Genomic DNA, 15221 nt, shown 5'->3' on the forward strand with positions numbered 1-15221 from the left:
TGGAATCTGTGTAACTCGGTGAAAAGAGCCAAATGTGGAGAGCATGCAGGTGGTGAGGCTAGATGAGTGGGGCAAGGACAGGAGGAGGGGTTAAACATAAGTAATGTTTAAAGGCCTTCATCTCAATACTCTTCCTTACGCAGTCTGACACCGTTCGCTCCCTGCCTCGTGTCAAAGGGATAGTTCCGATTTTTTGGGGTTGTATGAGGTACTAATCTACGACGGCGTTTTAGTGGCATATTGAGGAACACATTTTTTTTGAGACTTCGAGAATAAAGTAATAATACTAGGAGAATAAAACTTGTACTACATGAGAATAAAGTTGTGATTTTAAGAGAAAAAAGGTAATAGTTTTATGCAGATAAACTTGTATTATTACGAGAATAAAGATGTAACTTTATGAGGCAAAAAAGACGTAATTTTACAAGAATAAAGTCGTACAAGCTGTTTTTCTATGACCATTTAGAAAGTGGAAGCTGTCTGAAGCCGTTAATGGCCTCCTCGTCAAAACGGACAGTCTGAAGGAAAGATAAAGTCGTAAAAATACTCACAGAATAGCATACACTAAAACTGTTATTGAGTTTTTCAGGTGAGAATTTTTTTAGGTGGCTAAAACACTTTTTTGCTGCTGCTCTTCCTCCACAGCAGTACATTTATTAGCTTGTGTGTCAGACTCCAGCCTGTTTCTCCAAACTGGGGGTGTGTGAACTGACATGAACTGTATGTAATACACTAGTTATGGATAAGCACCTCATACAACCCCACTTCAAAAATCCAGAGCTATCTCTTTAAGAGCAAACAGGAGGAGAATGTCAAAGCTCTGAACTAAGTTCTCCTTTGTCGCACTTTCAACACGAGGCGTGGAGGAAAGGGTGTGAAATGATTCACAAATTGAGTATTGAAGTTTAGGTTGGGAGTCAGTAGGAGGGGTTAGAGAGCATGCTGCTAGGCAACCCGGGTGGTGGAGCTGGTGGTCAACTCAAGTCAAGCGGTGGTGATGTCACTACTGTGATGAAGTCACTATGGTGGCTAGGAGAGAACAGGTCACCTCTGACCTTTGACTCTGGATCACTGGGATCCACACAACACTAGACACCACTGGGTAGTTTCAACACACGCGTACACGCACACACGCACACACACACACACATACACACTCATTCACACACTCACTCGCACACACTTTTCCCACCCTCATACACGTGTCTCACATGCTCACAAAAAGCGATATACCTTGCAAGTCAGCTTTCATCAATGTAACTTTTGTCAGCCAAACAAAAAAGCAAACAAGCAAATTAAGTTAGATGGTTAGTCAATGCACACAGATGCCTGTGAACTGCTGAGAGAGTGAGAGAGAAAACACAATGTGCAGAGAGATCGAGGAGGAGATGAAGAGAGAGAGACTAAAATTCACATCTTGTAGACCAAAAGCTGGGTTAGTGGGTTATCCTAATAACAGAGAGCATGAGTTAAAATGAAAACTGAAAGAAAAAGCAGTAGGGACATGGGAGCAGGACACATCTGCTGGTGTGTTTTCTGATTGCACCTCACCTTCACAGCCTCTCTCCACTTGTCCCATGGTTGCCAGCGCATCCGCCAAAAGGTCAGGAAGACGGCCATTTAAATCAACTGTTGCCAGGCAACCCTGAAATCCCTCTCGGGAGTGGACCAGCTTAGGCAGGTCTCGGTACATCTCTTTGGAGACGCCCCCGATGTACAGGTCACCTGACGGGGGAGCAACATAATGAATGGCAGCTTCATGAACCAATCACAAAGTCAGACTGTCCCAGTGACTGATATCATTTAAATTATTAAAGGTTACAAAATAGTGAAAAAGGTCTTTGAATTGATTGTTTTGTCCAACCAAATCAATTTACAATGATATATAACAGAGCAAAGTTGTAACTGCTCTAATTTTTAAAGCTGGAACCAGTGAATATTCGTCTTTCTTTTTTGATAATTAGAAAACTGATATCACCGTCATGTCTGTACCGCTAAGAGATGGTAAGCTTAGCTTAGCACAGAGAGTGGAAACAGGTCAAGAAATCATCATAAAATTGTGGTTTTTACACTTTTTTGGAACAAATTAAACGTAAAATGTAATTTGTGAGCTTTAAAGGTGTTGTTAGCTTCACATTTATCATACAGGTATGAGAAAGGTTTCAACTACGTCATCTAACTAAGGATGTCAGGAGAAAAAATACTTTGGTACCAATTCTGAAAACGTGACGGTACTCGTTATTCTCCAGCACTGTAGGTACCAGGGATGCAATTCTTCCAGACTTGACAGGGCAGCATATACAGCTACAAGAGTTTTAGTGTGCTGTTAAATGTCAAAGGAAGAAGAACTTATATCAGCATGGAAGAACAACAAAAACACCTAAAGGATGCGACAAGCGCAGCTGTAGCCACAGCTCGTCAACTCATCAAAAAGAAAAGTGTGTTTTCATGAGGCCAGCATTTAAAAAAAAAAAAACTGTTTGCAACAGGAGTGACATGTATTTAACGATGCTACAAATGCCAGAAGTGTGACAAGCAACGTGCTGAGCGTCTTCTGCACAATGTGCGCTTTTTGTGATCACTGAGAGTTGAAAAAAACGGCATATTTGGGTTACTTTTTACCCAGCCATCCCATTACAGTGAAGGAGGGGCAGGACAAATGGCCGACCACAAAGACCAACCGTCACATTTTTTCAGTTTTTTGTTTTCAAGTGCTGAACAACAAGAACAGTGGATGATAAATATCTTAATATACTGTAGGCTACAAATTAATATATGTGTCCTTGCCTACAAAATCTCATAAACCCACATAGACTTATACTTTGTGGTGATGACTTTAATAATAAGATTCAAATTAAATAAAATTGAAATGTTTTAAAACAGTGTATGTTTAACTAAGTTGGTTTTATTGTTTTGTTTTAGTTTTTTACCATGGTATCAAATTGGGCATCGAGAATCATGGAATTTAATAATATTAATTATTTAATATTTAATAATTTAATAATATTTAATAATAATTGGTACTGACAAGTAAATTTCTTGTACATCTAACTCTCCCTTTGGTAAGTATCAATCAATAATAATTGGTTGTCAAAATCACTGTCCTATGAAGCGGTTTTTATGCATGTTTTGTGAAAACAGTCCAAGTCTGTGCATCACTGATACAAGCTGTTGTGATTGAGGTATTGCTGTTTGTATTTTTGCGCATACCCTTTAGGTCGAGGTTCTTGGCGCCCATGGTGGTCTGCGTGGTGACTTTGGTGTCAATCTTGACTGTGTGAAGATTGTTAGTGTCCCTGGATATGTGCACATTGTGCCAGTGGTTGTCGTTCAGTGGACTGTTAGAGTTTCCTTTGATCAGGTGAGCTCCGTTGCCCAGGTCAGAGATGTAGTGTAGGTAGCTAGAAAAGGAACATGGAAAAGAAAGGAGAGGAGCGGTTTAAAACATTAAGGAGAAAAAAGGCAAATTAATCGTATTCATGATGAAGAACAATACAGGGTCATACACTTCAGGGCATTATAATCTGTCTTGTAGAAACGTAATTACAGGAGCAGAAAAAGGACTGCTTGACTTGTGTGCATTTTTCATTTTTGATATTTCAGCCTCAAGAATTTTCTTCTTTTATTCATCAAGGACAATGTTAACTGTAAATCCCTGGAAAAATCTAACATGCACATGCATTTCTGCAAGACAGATATTACCATAAACACATATTTAATCTGCATATTAATTCATTCTTGTTGCAAAAACAACACACTGACTTATGTAATGCAAATAATACACACTGTGCTTTGTCCAGCTCACCCTTTAACCAGCTCTATCACTATGAAGTCATTTCCGTCTCCCCTGTTGAAGAGAATAAGGCCGTCGGGGGACGTCGTCTTGAACTGCATGAAGAGATGCATGGAATAGTAGGCCTGCAGCGTGGGCAGAGTGACAAAGCTGGAGCGCGAGCGGAAGGTGATGGGGTCCGCCACGATGCTCTTATAGCCAATAACAGCGTTGAGCTCGCAGTAGTCGATGTCACCGTTCTTGCACAGGTCAATGTAGGGCATGCCGTTCAGCGTCAGGCCTTGAAGGTGGCCAATGAAATTGGAGGGCACAGCAGGCATGAAGCGCTTCTCCGTCACAATGCCCGTCTCCACATTGTGGAACTCCAACTGGGTGTGGTCGCCCGCCATCTGACCTGGTGGCGGGGGGTAAACTTCAGAGATGAGGGCTACGGAAAGTTGGGTTTCAAGTGGAATTGTTTAAAACTAACACTAATCCTAACGCTTATTTCAACACTTGAACTAACGGTGTCAGACTGCTAGTAGTAGATGTAACAGACACTATACTATAACCAGCCCCTCCAGGATTTTGCACGTTTTTTTTTTGTTGCGACCTAAAATGCCTGATGTCACAGCAGCTTTTCTAAATTGCAATGCATGTTGCAATGTTTTTTTGGCATTTTTTATGCAATACAATTGTGAGAGAAAGCAAAGTTTCAATTCCGTCTGTATTTGCCATTAAAATCGAAGGCAACTTGTTCCATGTGAGAATAAAACCGCAGTGTTCTGAGTTCATGATTTATACTACACCAGTGTTACCACTCACTATGCATATTTAACCTGACTCGCTTTGATTCTTTCAAGCACTTGCAACAGATCTGCGTGCAACAGCCTTTGTCATGGTGATTTGTCTGTTGTTGATGCGTTTCAACCACTCTCTGGATGTGTTTTGCTGTAGAAAATAGTCTGTGTTCCACCATAACACGGCACATGATGCAAAACAGTTTCCAGGTTTTGTGTAGCACGTAGTCTTGCACGGTCTTTAGCAGTAATTTTTGTTCAGTAAGTAACACCTGCGTCATAGATTTAACCATTTATTGCAACAAATGGAAATACAGTTATGCTTGGTGCTGACAGTTCCGCTCCTTGGATTAGAAAGGTGGAAACTGGATTGGCAGCTGCATTGGAGTGTGGCAGCATTGGTGTAGCATGGATCATATTTAAATGGACCACCTTGTCGTGAAAATGGGCTATGATTAGTGAGTGACTGATTATGAACAATAGCCCCCTTTATACTGCCTGTTCAAGGCGGAAATATTGCGACGCTATGCCTTCTTGCCGTTCTGTATATAAGGTGTGATTGCGGCATTGGGGAACAGAGTTGTATTAAGTAATAGCGCTGAAATGTATAAACAGGACAGCTGGCAGGATGGTACCATTGGCAGGATGGGTATGACATTTTGGTGAGGTGTTATGTGTGCGACTCACTGCAGGATATTTAAAAAGCGGCTGGTATCAGTTAGCAGCTAACTCAAAGAAGAACAATGAACATAAATGTCTGCAAGTTCAGAAAACAATGAGATTCAGGAGCTCCTCGCCCTCATAGGAGAGGACGAGATCAGCCGCCTTAAAACAGAGACAGAGGTAAATGATTGTTATTTTCATGTTCTGCCATTGTTATTGTTTACAAAGGAATACCAACGCCTATGTTATATGTCACGCAAGAGGCAGACGCTGTTGTCTTAACTGTCGCTCCTCTTTGGTTCTGCGATGCCTGCATGCTATTCAAAGTGACAAACTGGAGCGGAAAGACATTGTCGTCACTTGGTTCTGTGTAAAAGTGCAAAGAAGGTGTAAAGAAGGGACTTCATAGCGGTCCTTTAGTACGATCTCTGTGTAAAAGGGGCTAATAATTCAGTCAGGGGGCTGTCAGCTGATTACAGCTAACTTCTATATTCTGTATGTGCCAGTGGGATGCTTCATCTAGTAAATGTGAGACGTTTGTATCACACGTGTCTGCATCCTCACAAGCAGAAACAAGGAAGTGAGTTGATAACGTAGTGCAAGGGACTGCTATGAATGTGACAGTCACAGGAAACTATGGTGATTGGACAAAACTGCAAGGTCACGCAGAATTTGTGGATGTTGGTTGAATTTGCATTAATTGTTGCGATTGCAACATCCTGTAGGGGCTGTGTAACTAATACTAGCATAGTGGTGTACAGTTATCATCACAATCATAATTCAGAATGATTCTTTTCACTTACACAGGTACAGATGCTCTCTAAAAAAGAAATAAAACCCTTAATGTTGGTCTTATAGAATTAAATAAAATAAAAAAGACAGAATACAATCAGATGTTTTTACACAAGACCTGGATAGAGATTAGGAAGTAATTTTATAGTAAAAAGTCAAAAAGCGTAAAGGTGCTGTGGTTACCTTCGACAGGTTGCAGGTCGTCCACGGTGAGTTTGAGGCCCTTGCCACGCCGGACTACCCTCACCGTGTGCCACTCATTATCATTGAGGCCCAACCCCGCAAAGATGGTCTCTGGGCCTTTACCTACACATAGCCCAGAGCACCATTAACACAATGCACAGAGAGGTGGAGAGAGACAGATAGAGAGAGACAGAGATCCAGAGACAGAGACAGAAAAAGAGAAGCAGCCAGGCAGGTTGAACTCAAATTTAAGGACAGAAAGTGAGGGAATGGAGGGAAATAGCAGAGGAAAAAGGGGGACCATACAAATCCTGGGGAGACAAACACCTCCGTGTCAACACACTCTCTCCACAGATAGACAGACAGGTCACTTTGCAGATACGCCAGTGCGACGGATGATGTGACACAGACAGAGAGAAAGATTAACATAAATGGATGCCACGGGCGCCTAAGATGGAGACTGTGAGTCACAACAGGCCCGCAGAGAGACAATCCATCTGTGGACGGATCACACTGCCATGATGACCACCTACTACCCACACATGCACAGACAGCACATTCACACCCCCTTGACTCCTAAACCGCCCCCACGCATATAACATATATTAGTTTGTGTGTCCACATGCAGGATTCTTTATCCTCCACAAGAGTGCAATACTGCAACGAGCCTCATGGTGGCACTAGACACACAGCGGAGCAGCAGAGAGCTCTCCAAGGTGCTGATGTGCAGCAGAATGAAAGAAGCTGAGCTGTCCTCTCATGATGTCTCTCTCTCTGCCCATCTACCAGCTCACATCTTCACATAGTTGACTGCACACATTTGACAGACTGACTGTTCCCAAAAACCTCTGTGTCCCCTTGCTCCCGCTCACTACAAGCACCCCACCAACCTTGAACACCATCCCCCTACACACACAAACACACACATACATGCACAAACGCACACAAACACACACATACATGCACAAACACACACTCCCCTTCCTCCTCCAAGCCCTGTTGGTTTGAGTGAGTCTGCTTACGGTGACCTATAGGAGGTAATGATGGGGGAGGTGAGAAGTAAACTGACCCGAACGGATTCTGCTGCAGAAAATGTCAAGCATGCCTACATCACTCATGGAGGCACACAGGCAGCCACACACACACACACACACACACACACACACACACACACAGGTAGAGAGGTAGAGAAAGAGAGGGAGGCAAACATAATACGAGAAGTCAATCAAAATGGATATGGCAGCGTGAAATGTGTGTGTGTGTGTGTGTGTGTGTGTTTGCGGAGCTAAAAGAGTGTAGTTGTGCGTTGCGAGAGGACACAGGGTTCCCCTGAGGAGACTCAGCTGTGCTCTGGGCATGAGCATCTCATCCTGTTACCATGGATCACTGCCTAACGCTGAGTGAAGGAGAGAATATGTGCATGTATGTGTGAGTTTGCGAGTGTGTGTTTTTGCATACCAATATTCAAAGAATGAGCAGTGAGAATGAGGCAGTGATCTGTGTCAACCTGGGAACAGGGAGAGGCACAAACACACGCCAGTAAACACGCACACGAGCACCTATTTTGGGTCAGTGCTAACAGTGTGTTCAGCAGTGTGGTGGTTTAAAGTTGAGCTACTGTGGCGGTCAGCAGACAGTCTCTGTGCGCAGCCAGACAAATCAAACAGAGAGACAAACTGTTTGTTGCAATGGAAATATAATTCAAATCAAACGACACAAGCTACTGGAGATTATAAGAGCAGGATAATGAAAACAAAATGACAAAAAAAAAGTGTTTCATATTTCATTAGCTCCAAATAACAAATGGCTTTTCTGCCGGATAAGCCTCAAATCTCTCCCATGCCGAGGCTTTTATTTGACTGCTGAGTGGACTATTTCAGTGGCGCCTGGCTGTTAAATAAATTTTTTTTCCCTCCCCCCTCGAATATCAGATGTATAATTTATTGTATGCACACGGTGTGCCAGAAAAGTGGCTGCCTACTGAAATGTTCATTGAGACAACCGGTCTAAAATTGGCCGACAGACATGCGGGATAGCAACAGCGCTTGTGTGTGGCTAGTAGCGTTTCTATGGCAACTGCAGTCGTCCATTTCACCACCTCTTTGCCGTCACAGAGCATTCATCTCCCTCTCTCACTCTCGCTTTCCTCTGTGGTCGTGACAGAGAGAAAACTCCACGTGAGGGAATTAAACTTCATCAGGGATTCAGCTCCACTCACGGCAGCATGAAGACACACAGGATAACACACCCAGAAACACACACACACACAGATGAGCAATGAAATGCAAAGGCGCTCACACTAAACATGCTGAATGAAACACTACCCAAAAAATCCCTCATGTACAGTTTAGAGAGAAACAACAAGCAAACAAAGAAAGCAGCCAGACAGACGTTGGGATGAAGGTGCGACGGGGAGAAACAGAGGGATAACACGTCTTTTGTCTCCGGCATGAAGGAGAAGTAATTACCCTGCAGCTCTAAGTTGCATTCATCCACCAGCTACACTTCCCAGCACACCTAATTTTACCTCAACACCTCCTTCTCTTTCCTTTTTTTTCCCTCCTCCCTTCAACCCCCACCGTCCTCTCTTCCGTCTATCCTTCTTTGCTAAAATGGCCGACCTGGAAAACCCTGGCCCTCAGCAAAAAATCGCACCGCTCCTGTGGTGTAGCTGAGCGTGCCGACACAAACACACATATGTGCACCTCGCCTGTCCGACACACATATATGCACACAGACACATGGCACAAAGATAGGTGGAATAAGGGATGAGATAGACTGACAAGACAGAGAGAGTGAAAAATAGTTCTCTCACACACACACACACACACACACACACACACACACACACACACACATTGAGGAGGAAGAGGAAGGGAGGAGGGGTTAGGTGAGATGGAGGATCACTTACTGGCTGTACAGTTTATCCTGATACAGTCTGGAGGGAGAGCAGAGCAGAGGGTTAATGCTGCACACATACACATACTCTCCACGCCCTGGGGACGCACACATCGACACACCCTGCACACTTATATACAAACACGCACACACACACTGCTGAGAAAACACACTCTCCTTTGTCACAGGACTGCAAGCCGGCCCATGTATTGACTTAAATCAGCGTGTAGCAAAATGCAATTTGATTTTTAACCAATTAAGAGTGAAATCTGGATTTTTACATTGAACAATTACATGATAAGGAGAGTGGTGTTTGACAGCATGAGCCATGTGTACTCATCGGCTGCTCTGGCCTGAGCGACAGTTTCAGTCACCAATCAAAAAGCGCCAGGAGACTGAGATGGGTCATGTGTGTCAGTTTGTCTCATGACATCACACACATCCCATAATTCTTGTCGCCCGTCCAGAGCACAAATCTCCGTAAATGATCGGAAGATTTAGCCCCATTTTCATACATTTGATTTTATTTTTTTTAAACCCGTGATGCCTTGGTGTGTCGTGTGGCGTCAACCACAGAAAAGACGCGGCTGCAGACAACCAGAGACCGACACATGCACCCCTCTGTTAGACTATGTGTGTGTTAGCATGTGCATGAACCTCATGTGAAGTGGAAGCGTGTTCGATGTGTTGCAGTTGGTGTACTATCAGTGTGTTTGTACAGTTTGTGAGTCTTGGTGTTGATTGTTGAGGGTGTAGGGATGCACAGGTCCACTGGGAGTGAGCAGAGAATGCAGCTTGAGGCTTGACCCTCTGTTCAACGCAAAAACAATGCCACTAACCTTCATTTGTGTATTTTTTTGGTGTGTAAGGGACTGTTCGTTATTTATGAGGGGGGAAGCGCAAAACGGGGGAGGCAAGTAGAATAATTAGCTGTTTACTTTAGTGATAACTCTCACTCTCTCTGTGCTATTTGTTTGTTGCAATAGCTCCAATACCTCCAATACCAATACATTTGGTGCAGATATTAAAAAAAACGTTTTTTTATGGTGGAGGGAGGGTCATGCATTTGCCCCCAGTCACTCAGGGAAGCTCAATAAAAAATATTTGTAGCTTCTGGAAAATAAGTCACACCCCAGCCACCCCCTTAAACTAAACTACGAACAGTCCCTAATCAAAGACAAGATGTATATGCACCATGAAATCAATCAAAAAGCTAAAAGGTATGAGCCAAAACCTGTGAAACCCTTAAATATACGAGTATAAAAAGTGCAGCAGAATTATCTGGAAGAATTATCAGGACGATCATTACTTTCCAGAGTCAATATATTATTAATCAACATTTAATGACATTCCTATACAAGAAACAGCCAAGAGGCCAGTATCAGCTGCATTCCCCTGGCAGGTAATTAAAACAGCGCTGGAGAATCTATATGTTTGTGTGCATGTGTGTACCTAGGTTGACAGTGAGTCGGACGCGGCCCCCATCCAGCTCCAGACGAAGGGTGTCTGCGGAGTTACGGGATGTGGTTGCCATGAGAACGCCATAGGCCCGCTGGGAGCGAAAGCGCAGCGAGACGTCCTCCGCCTCGGTGTGCATCGCCACAGGCAACTGCACCTTCATAAACTTGCTGCCGTCGTACGACAGGATAGTCGCATCTGTAGAGGACGCACAGAGACAGAGAGAGACAGACAAGGAGGGGATGAGAGAGGAAGACAGGCGGAGGAAGACGGGGATGACGGTGGAGGAGATCGAGGTGGGTGGAAACAAAAAAAAAAAAGAAAGTCAAGAAAAGATTGACAAGAAGAAAAACACACAAGTGGGAAGAGACAAAGGAAATTTGACTTTGAATCAGATTTAAACATGACGGAGTATGTTGCAGCGTGGCTTCACTCCCTCGTCCCCCCGCCACGTCATGGTGAAACTCAAAACCTGCTTCCTACAAAATTACCCCATCACTTTCCACGCTTAATTCATCATCACTCCTTCACAGAAGAGCATGTAAAAATAGCCGCAGCTGGTTGGCTGGCCCTATTATCCGGATAAATCAGAATGCATGGCGGTGAGTGTGTTAGCCACCGTCGCTGACATCCCAGACCCTGGAGTCATAATGTAACAAGCTCAGGTGATCCCGCTTTAATGTCTTTTGCATACTCATTTACATATTCATAATCTTCTCTCGCTGCTACCTGCTGGGGCCAATCCCCAACCGCTAAACTGTTTACCTCCGAGAACCCTGTTTTTTATTGGCCAATTACATACACAGCTAAACACACTCTCCGTGTCTCTGCGTCTTCATCTCTCTTCCTTTCTTCTTCTATCTCTCTATTTCATTCCTCCTTCGCCTTCTCTCCCCTTCTCTCTCCCTGTTTCCGTGGGAGACGGTCGGAGCCAAGGCAAAAACAAGAGAACAGGAAGAGAGGGAGGCCTCATGAATACTGATGAGCTGAGAAGGAGGGAAAGAGAGAGATAGTGTGCGTATGTGTGTGTGTGTGTGTGTGTGTGTGTGTGTGTGTGTGTGTGCGTGCATGTCAGAATAAGTGAGTGAATTTAAGTGTGAACAGAGGAGGGTTTAGTAAAGTGAGAGCAGGGGGAGAGAAAATAGGGACAGAGCAAGACAGAGCAAAAGGAGGGGGGGAAAGGGAGAAAAGCTCTTGGCTAAAATGCAAATGAACCCTCATTAACTTGAGGAAAAAAGGAGGTGGTTGGCCTGTTATATCACAGATAACATAACTAACAGCCACACATACACCCGCCCAAGTGCGCACACACACACACACACACACACACACACGTGCACACATTTCTGATAAGGGAGACAGCTGACTAAATTTTCCTCACCATAGCACCTGACTCACCACCAGGCAAACAGAGCAGGGAGGGTTGGTGAGAAGGAAGTATGGAAGCATATTCATGCCAGAAAAAAGAAATTGACAAAGTGTAATGCACAGAAGCCGCTACATCATTTGACACAATTAGAGCCCGTTGCAGCAACTGGTCTTTACTAAGTCTTTGTCAAAGGGTCCATGTGTAGGATTTTTGGCAGAAATTGAACATAAGTATGTTTTATTTAGTCTATAATCACCTGAAGACAAGAATTGTTTTTGTTTCCACATGACGGACCAATAATGTCTACATGAGCAAGGGGTCCTCGTCACCGCCATGTTTCTACAGTAGCCAAGAACATACAAACCAAACACTGGCTCTAGATAGGGTCATTTGTGTTTTCACATCGAGCCCTATAGCAAACAGCCCCTCTGCAACAAGCAGCGTTGGAGAAATGCTGATTTTTAAACTGAAAAGGCTATTTTTAGTGTTTCTACTAGTTTGGATCACTGGATCCATTTGATTTTCAGAGAAAGTGACCTCTGAGGGAATACGGCTCCTGAAAATCTGGAGCTCGTTGCACCAACTGGTCTTACACAGCCTGGTCCTGACTGCTAAGTCGTCTTCATTAAGACCAGTATTTGGAACAGACTGAAGCCTAGTCTTAACTATGCCTGGTCTTAGCGATGCATGTTCATGTCGGTGCCCAGAGGAGCAGCAACTACATCTGTTGCTGAGCAGCACGTGTTGCTAGGGTATATATTTACATTCTTCCACTGTCTTGCTAATGTAAAGCTTATCATTTATGATTTGCGGTGACTTTATTATGACATAATTCTCTCTGTTATTATGACATTAATGTTATTATATAATTCTATTATTAATTAGATTATTATTATCAGAGAAAAAGAAAAGTTCACAATCAAGACAAGAAGACTAATAGAACTGTAGAGGAGAGACGTGTTTGGGTTTGATTGACAGCAGCCGGCGTGTGGAGCTCCACACCTAATGTGGAAAGATAGAAAAAGTACTTGGCTGTGACTTACAACTCATGGACGGACAGTGTGTTGTTAGCAGGGGTATTAAAGGACCACACCAGTAACTGAACGCACCAAAGTGACATTTGCAGGTATGTTTATACTGCTGTGAAATGTGCTGCAGCTTACCAGCTAATTAGGATTCAAGCTTAATAACTGACATTAGCACACAAGTTTGCAAGTTAGTAAAAAGGAGACTTAAGCAGGAAAACTAATGTTGGTTATTGTTCAAAGTTTGTGGCTCTTGCTTTGTGTATTAGACCTTGATTTTATTTTTCAGGCTTTACACCTGCTCCTAACCTGGCATGAGATTTACACCTCGTCTTAGCGAGAAGAAGGCTGAAGCCTGGATGGTGCAACTGTCATTAGCTATTAGATCAGACTTAGAACGCCAAGTCACAACCGCCACAGCTTAAGATAAGACATTTGAGCCACTTTAATGTTTTTATTGAGCTTCAATTATGAATTGTCTGGTTGAATTAGCTGGCCAGGCTACTCAATAGATGCTCACAGATACTGACACACTATTATAAAGGAGTTAGGCCTTAATGGGAGGATTTAGAATTGGAGGCCAGCAGCAAAGCTGGCAGCAAACACTTTTTTGACCGTCTTTAGTGTTTCTTACAAATATCTTCTACAAACCTTTTAGTGTTTTTTAGTTATCGTTACAGGGGTATTAGTTCCTAGTCTATATCTGTGTAGTTATAAACACTGTATGAGCTAGTTTATTTGTTTTAAAAGAGTTGTGCATTTGGACTCTCCCTCCGTCTCGGCTTTGGTTTGGTGACTTGAGCAAACAAGGAACGATAAGCTGCTGTAATACCAGGCATAAGCCCTGTTGGTGCAACCGGCCCCTGGAGCTCACGCCAGATGTGCCATACAAACAGAGTTAAGTAGCTAAAGGAATTTATCTAGATTTTTGTTGTTTATGATCCCATTAAAAGACTGAAACCAAACACTTTTTACTCTCTAAATCTCCTACCTTGCCTGTTGCACTCAGCGCTGTAATTTTACTTAAAAAAAATAAATTCTGATTTCTTTTTTGATCATTTTCATGGATTAACTCATCATTTTTGACTGACATCCTATGAGTATCTCATATTTTTTACTTTCTCATAATTTTGAACAAACTGATTTGACTTCTTTCAAAAACATGGGGAAAAGGCAGTGAGCCACTTGGCATAAAGGTTCCACAAATTACAATAAATTAGTAGATTTAGAAAATTATTTTAAAGAAGCTAGGAAAAAAAAATATTCAGAATTATCATAAATACATATTTTAATTATGTTGCATAATTATAAAAACATCAAATGCTTTCCCAGGTCATTCACTGGTTGGTGTTTTTTTTTAAACATTATTTAAAGTATTTTTTAAAATTATTTTTTAAATATAATTTTCATGTAATTTGGGTGCATTCTTATATTTTTTACTTATTACTTGCTAATTTTTGGGTCAATTTTTCTTTAATTCTTCATTGCCCTCTTTCCATATTTTTGAAAGAAATCAAGATAATTTGATCAGTTCTCAAAGGCTTAATATAAAATTTAAATTCCTAACATTTCATCTATTGTTTTCCTTTCTTGGCAGGAGTGGGCTTCCGTAGAGAAAGCAGGACAGCAAGAAAGAAAAAAATGTAACCCACCAGTGTGAACAGCAAGTGAGCGGGAGGAAAGAGCCGAAGACGTGTTAGGAGATGTGCAAATGTGTTGCTCCAAATATGTGTGTGTGTGTGTGGCTGCTCTTTACAAAATAAAAATTCATCTTGGAGCCAGAGTGTGGCGACCATCTTTGTTCATTAAAGACGAAGAGAGGGGGAACAAAGGAGAGAGCGAGAGAATGAGGGAGGAAAAAAAAGGGATGGAGAAACCGCAGGTAGAAGGCGTAAACATGGCCAATCACTCTCTCCATCTGCTTCTCCATCTGTGCTTCCTTTAATCCACTGAACCACCAGTTAGTGACCCCTCAATGCACACAGAGAGGGATGAAGGAAGACATAGAGGAAAGGAAGACAGAGCTAAGGGAAGGAGAGAGAGAGGGGGAGGGAGAGGGTGCATTGCTAAGATAAACACACACTGCGGATGTTTGTCCCCCGAAATAAAACATTTTCATATCAACACCTTTCAGAAAGTGTGTGTGTGTACGTGTGCATCTGTATCTCCTGTTAGATGATAGTACAATCATCACTTGAGACGCGTCAGCAGTTGTGGCACAAACAACATTTCTTCTCTTCTCCTTGTCTGACTCCATCTCG

At 42.7% G+C, this 15221-nt stretch overlaps 1 protein-coding gene across 19 annotated transcripts in view; it reads right to left on the reverse strand.

Moving 5' to 3' along the window:
• The window catches only part of nrxn1a (neurexin 1a), a 90157-nt gene that overhangs the window by 20541 nt on the left and 54395 nt on the right, over positions 1-15221 (reverse strand). For 6 of the 19 annotated variants that reach the window (XM_042507603.1, XM_042507609.1, XM_042507604.1 and 3 more), the window contains 6 exons: positions 10561-10764; positions 9122-9148; positions 6211-6333; positions 3806-4220; positions 3211-3401; positions 1552-1725 (listed from right to left, as the gene is read on the reverse strand). In XM_042507603.1, coding sequence (XP_042363537.1) covers positions 1552-1725; positions 3211-3401; positions 3806-4220; positions 6211-6333; positions 9122-9148; positions 10561-10764 — 1134 coding nt within the window. The remainder of the gene's footprint in view (positions 1-1551; positions 1726-3210; positions 3402-3805; positions 4221-6210; positions 6334-9121; positions 9149-10560; positions 10765-15221) is intronic. The other 13 variants (XM_042507613.1, XM_042507610.1, XM_042507616.1 and 10 more) reach the window with 3 other exon arrangements.

The sequence above is a fragment of the Plectropomus leopardus genome, chromosome 19 (genome assembly GCF_008729295.1).
Source record: "Plectropomus leopardus isolate mb chromosome 19, YSFRI_Pleo_2.0, whole genome shotgun sequence".
Classification (NCBI taxonomy): domain Eukaryota; kingdom Metazoa; phylum Chordata; class Actinopteri; order Perciformes; family Serranidae; genus Plectropomus; species Plectropomus leopardus.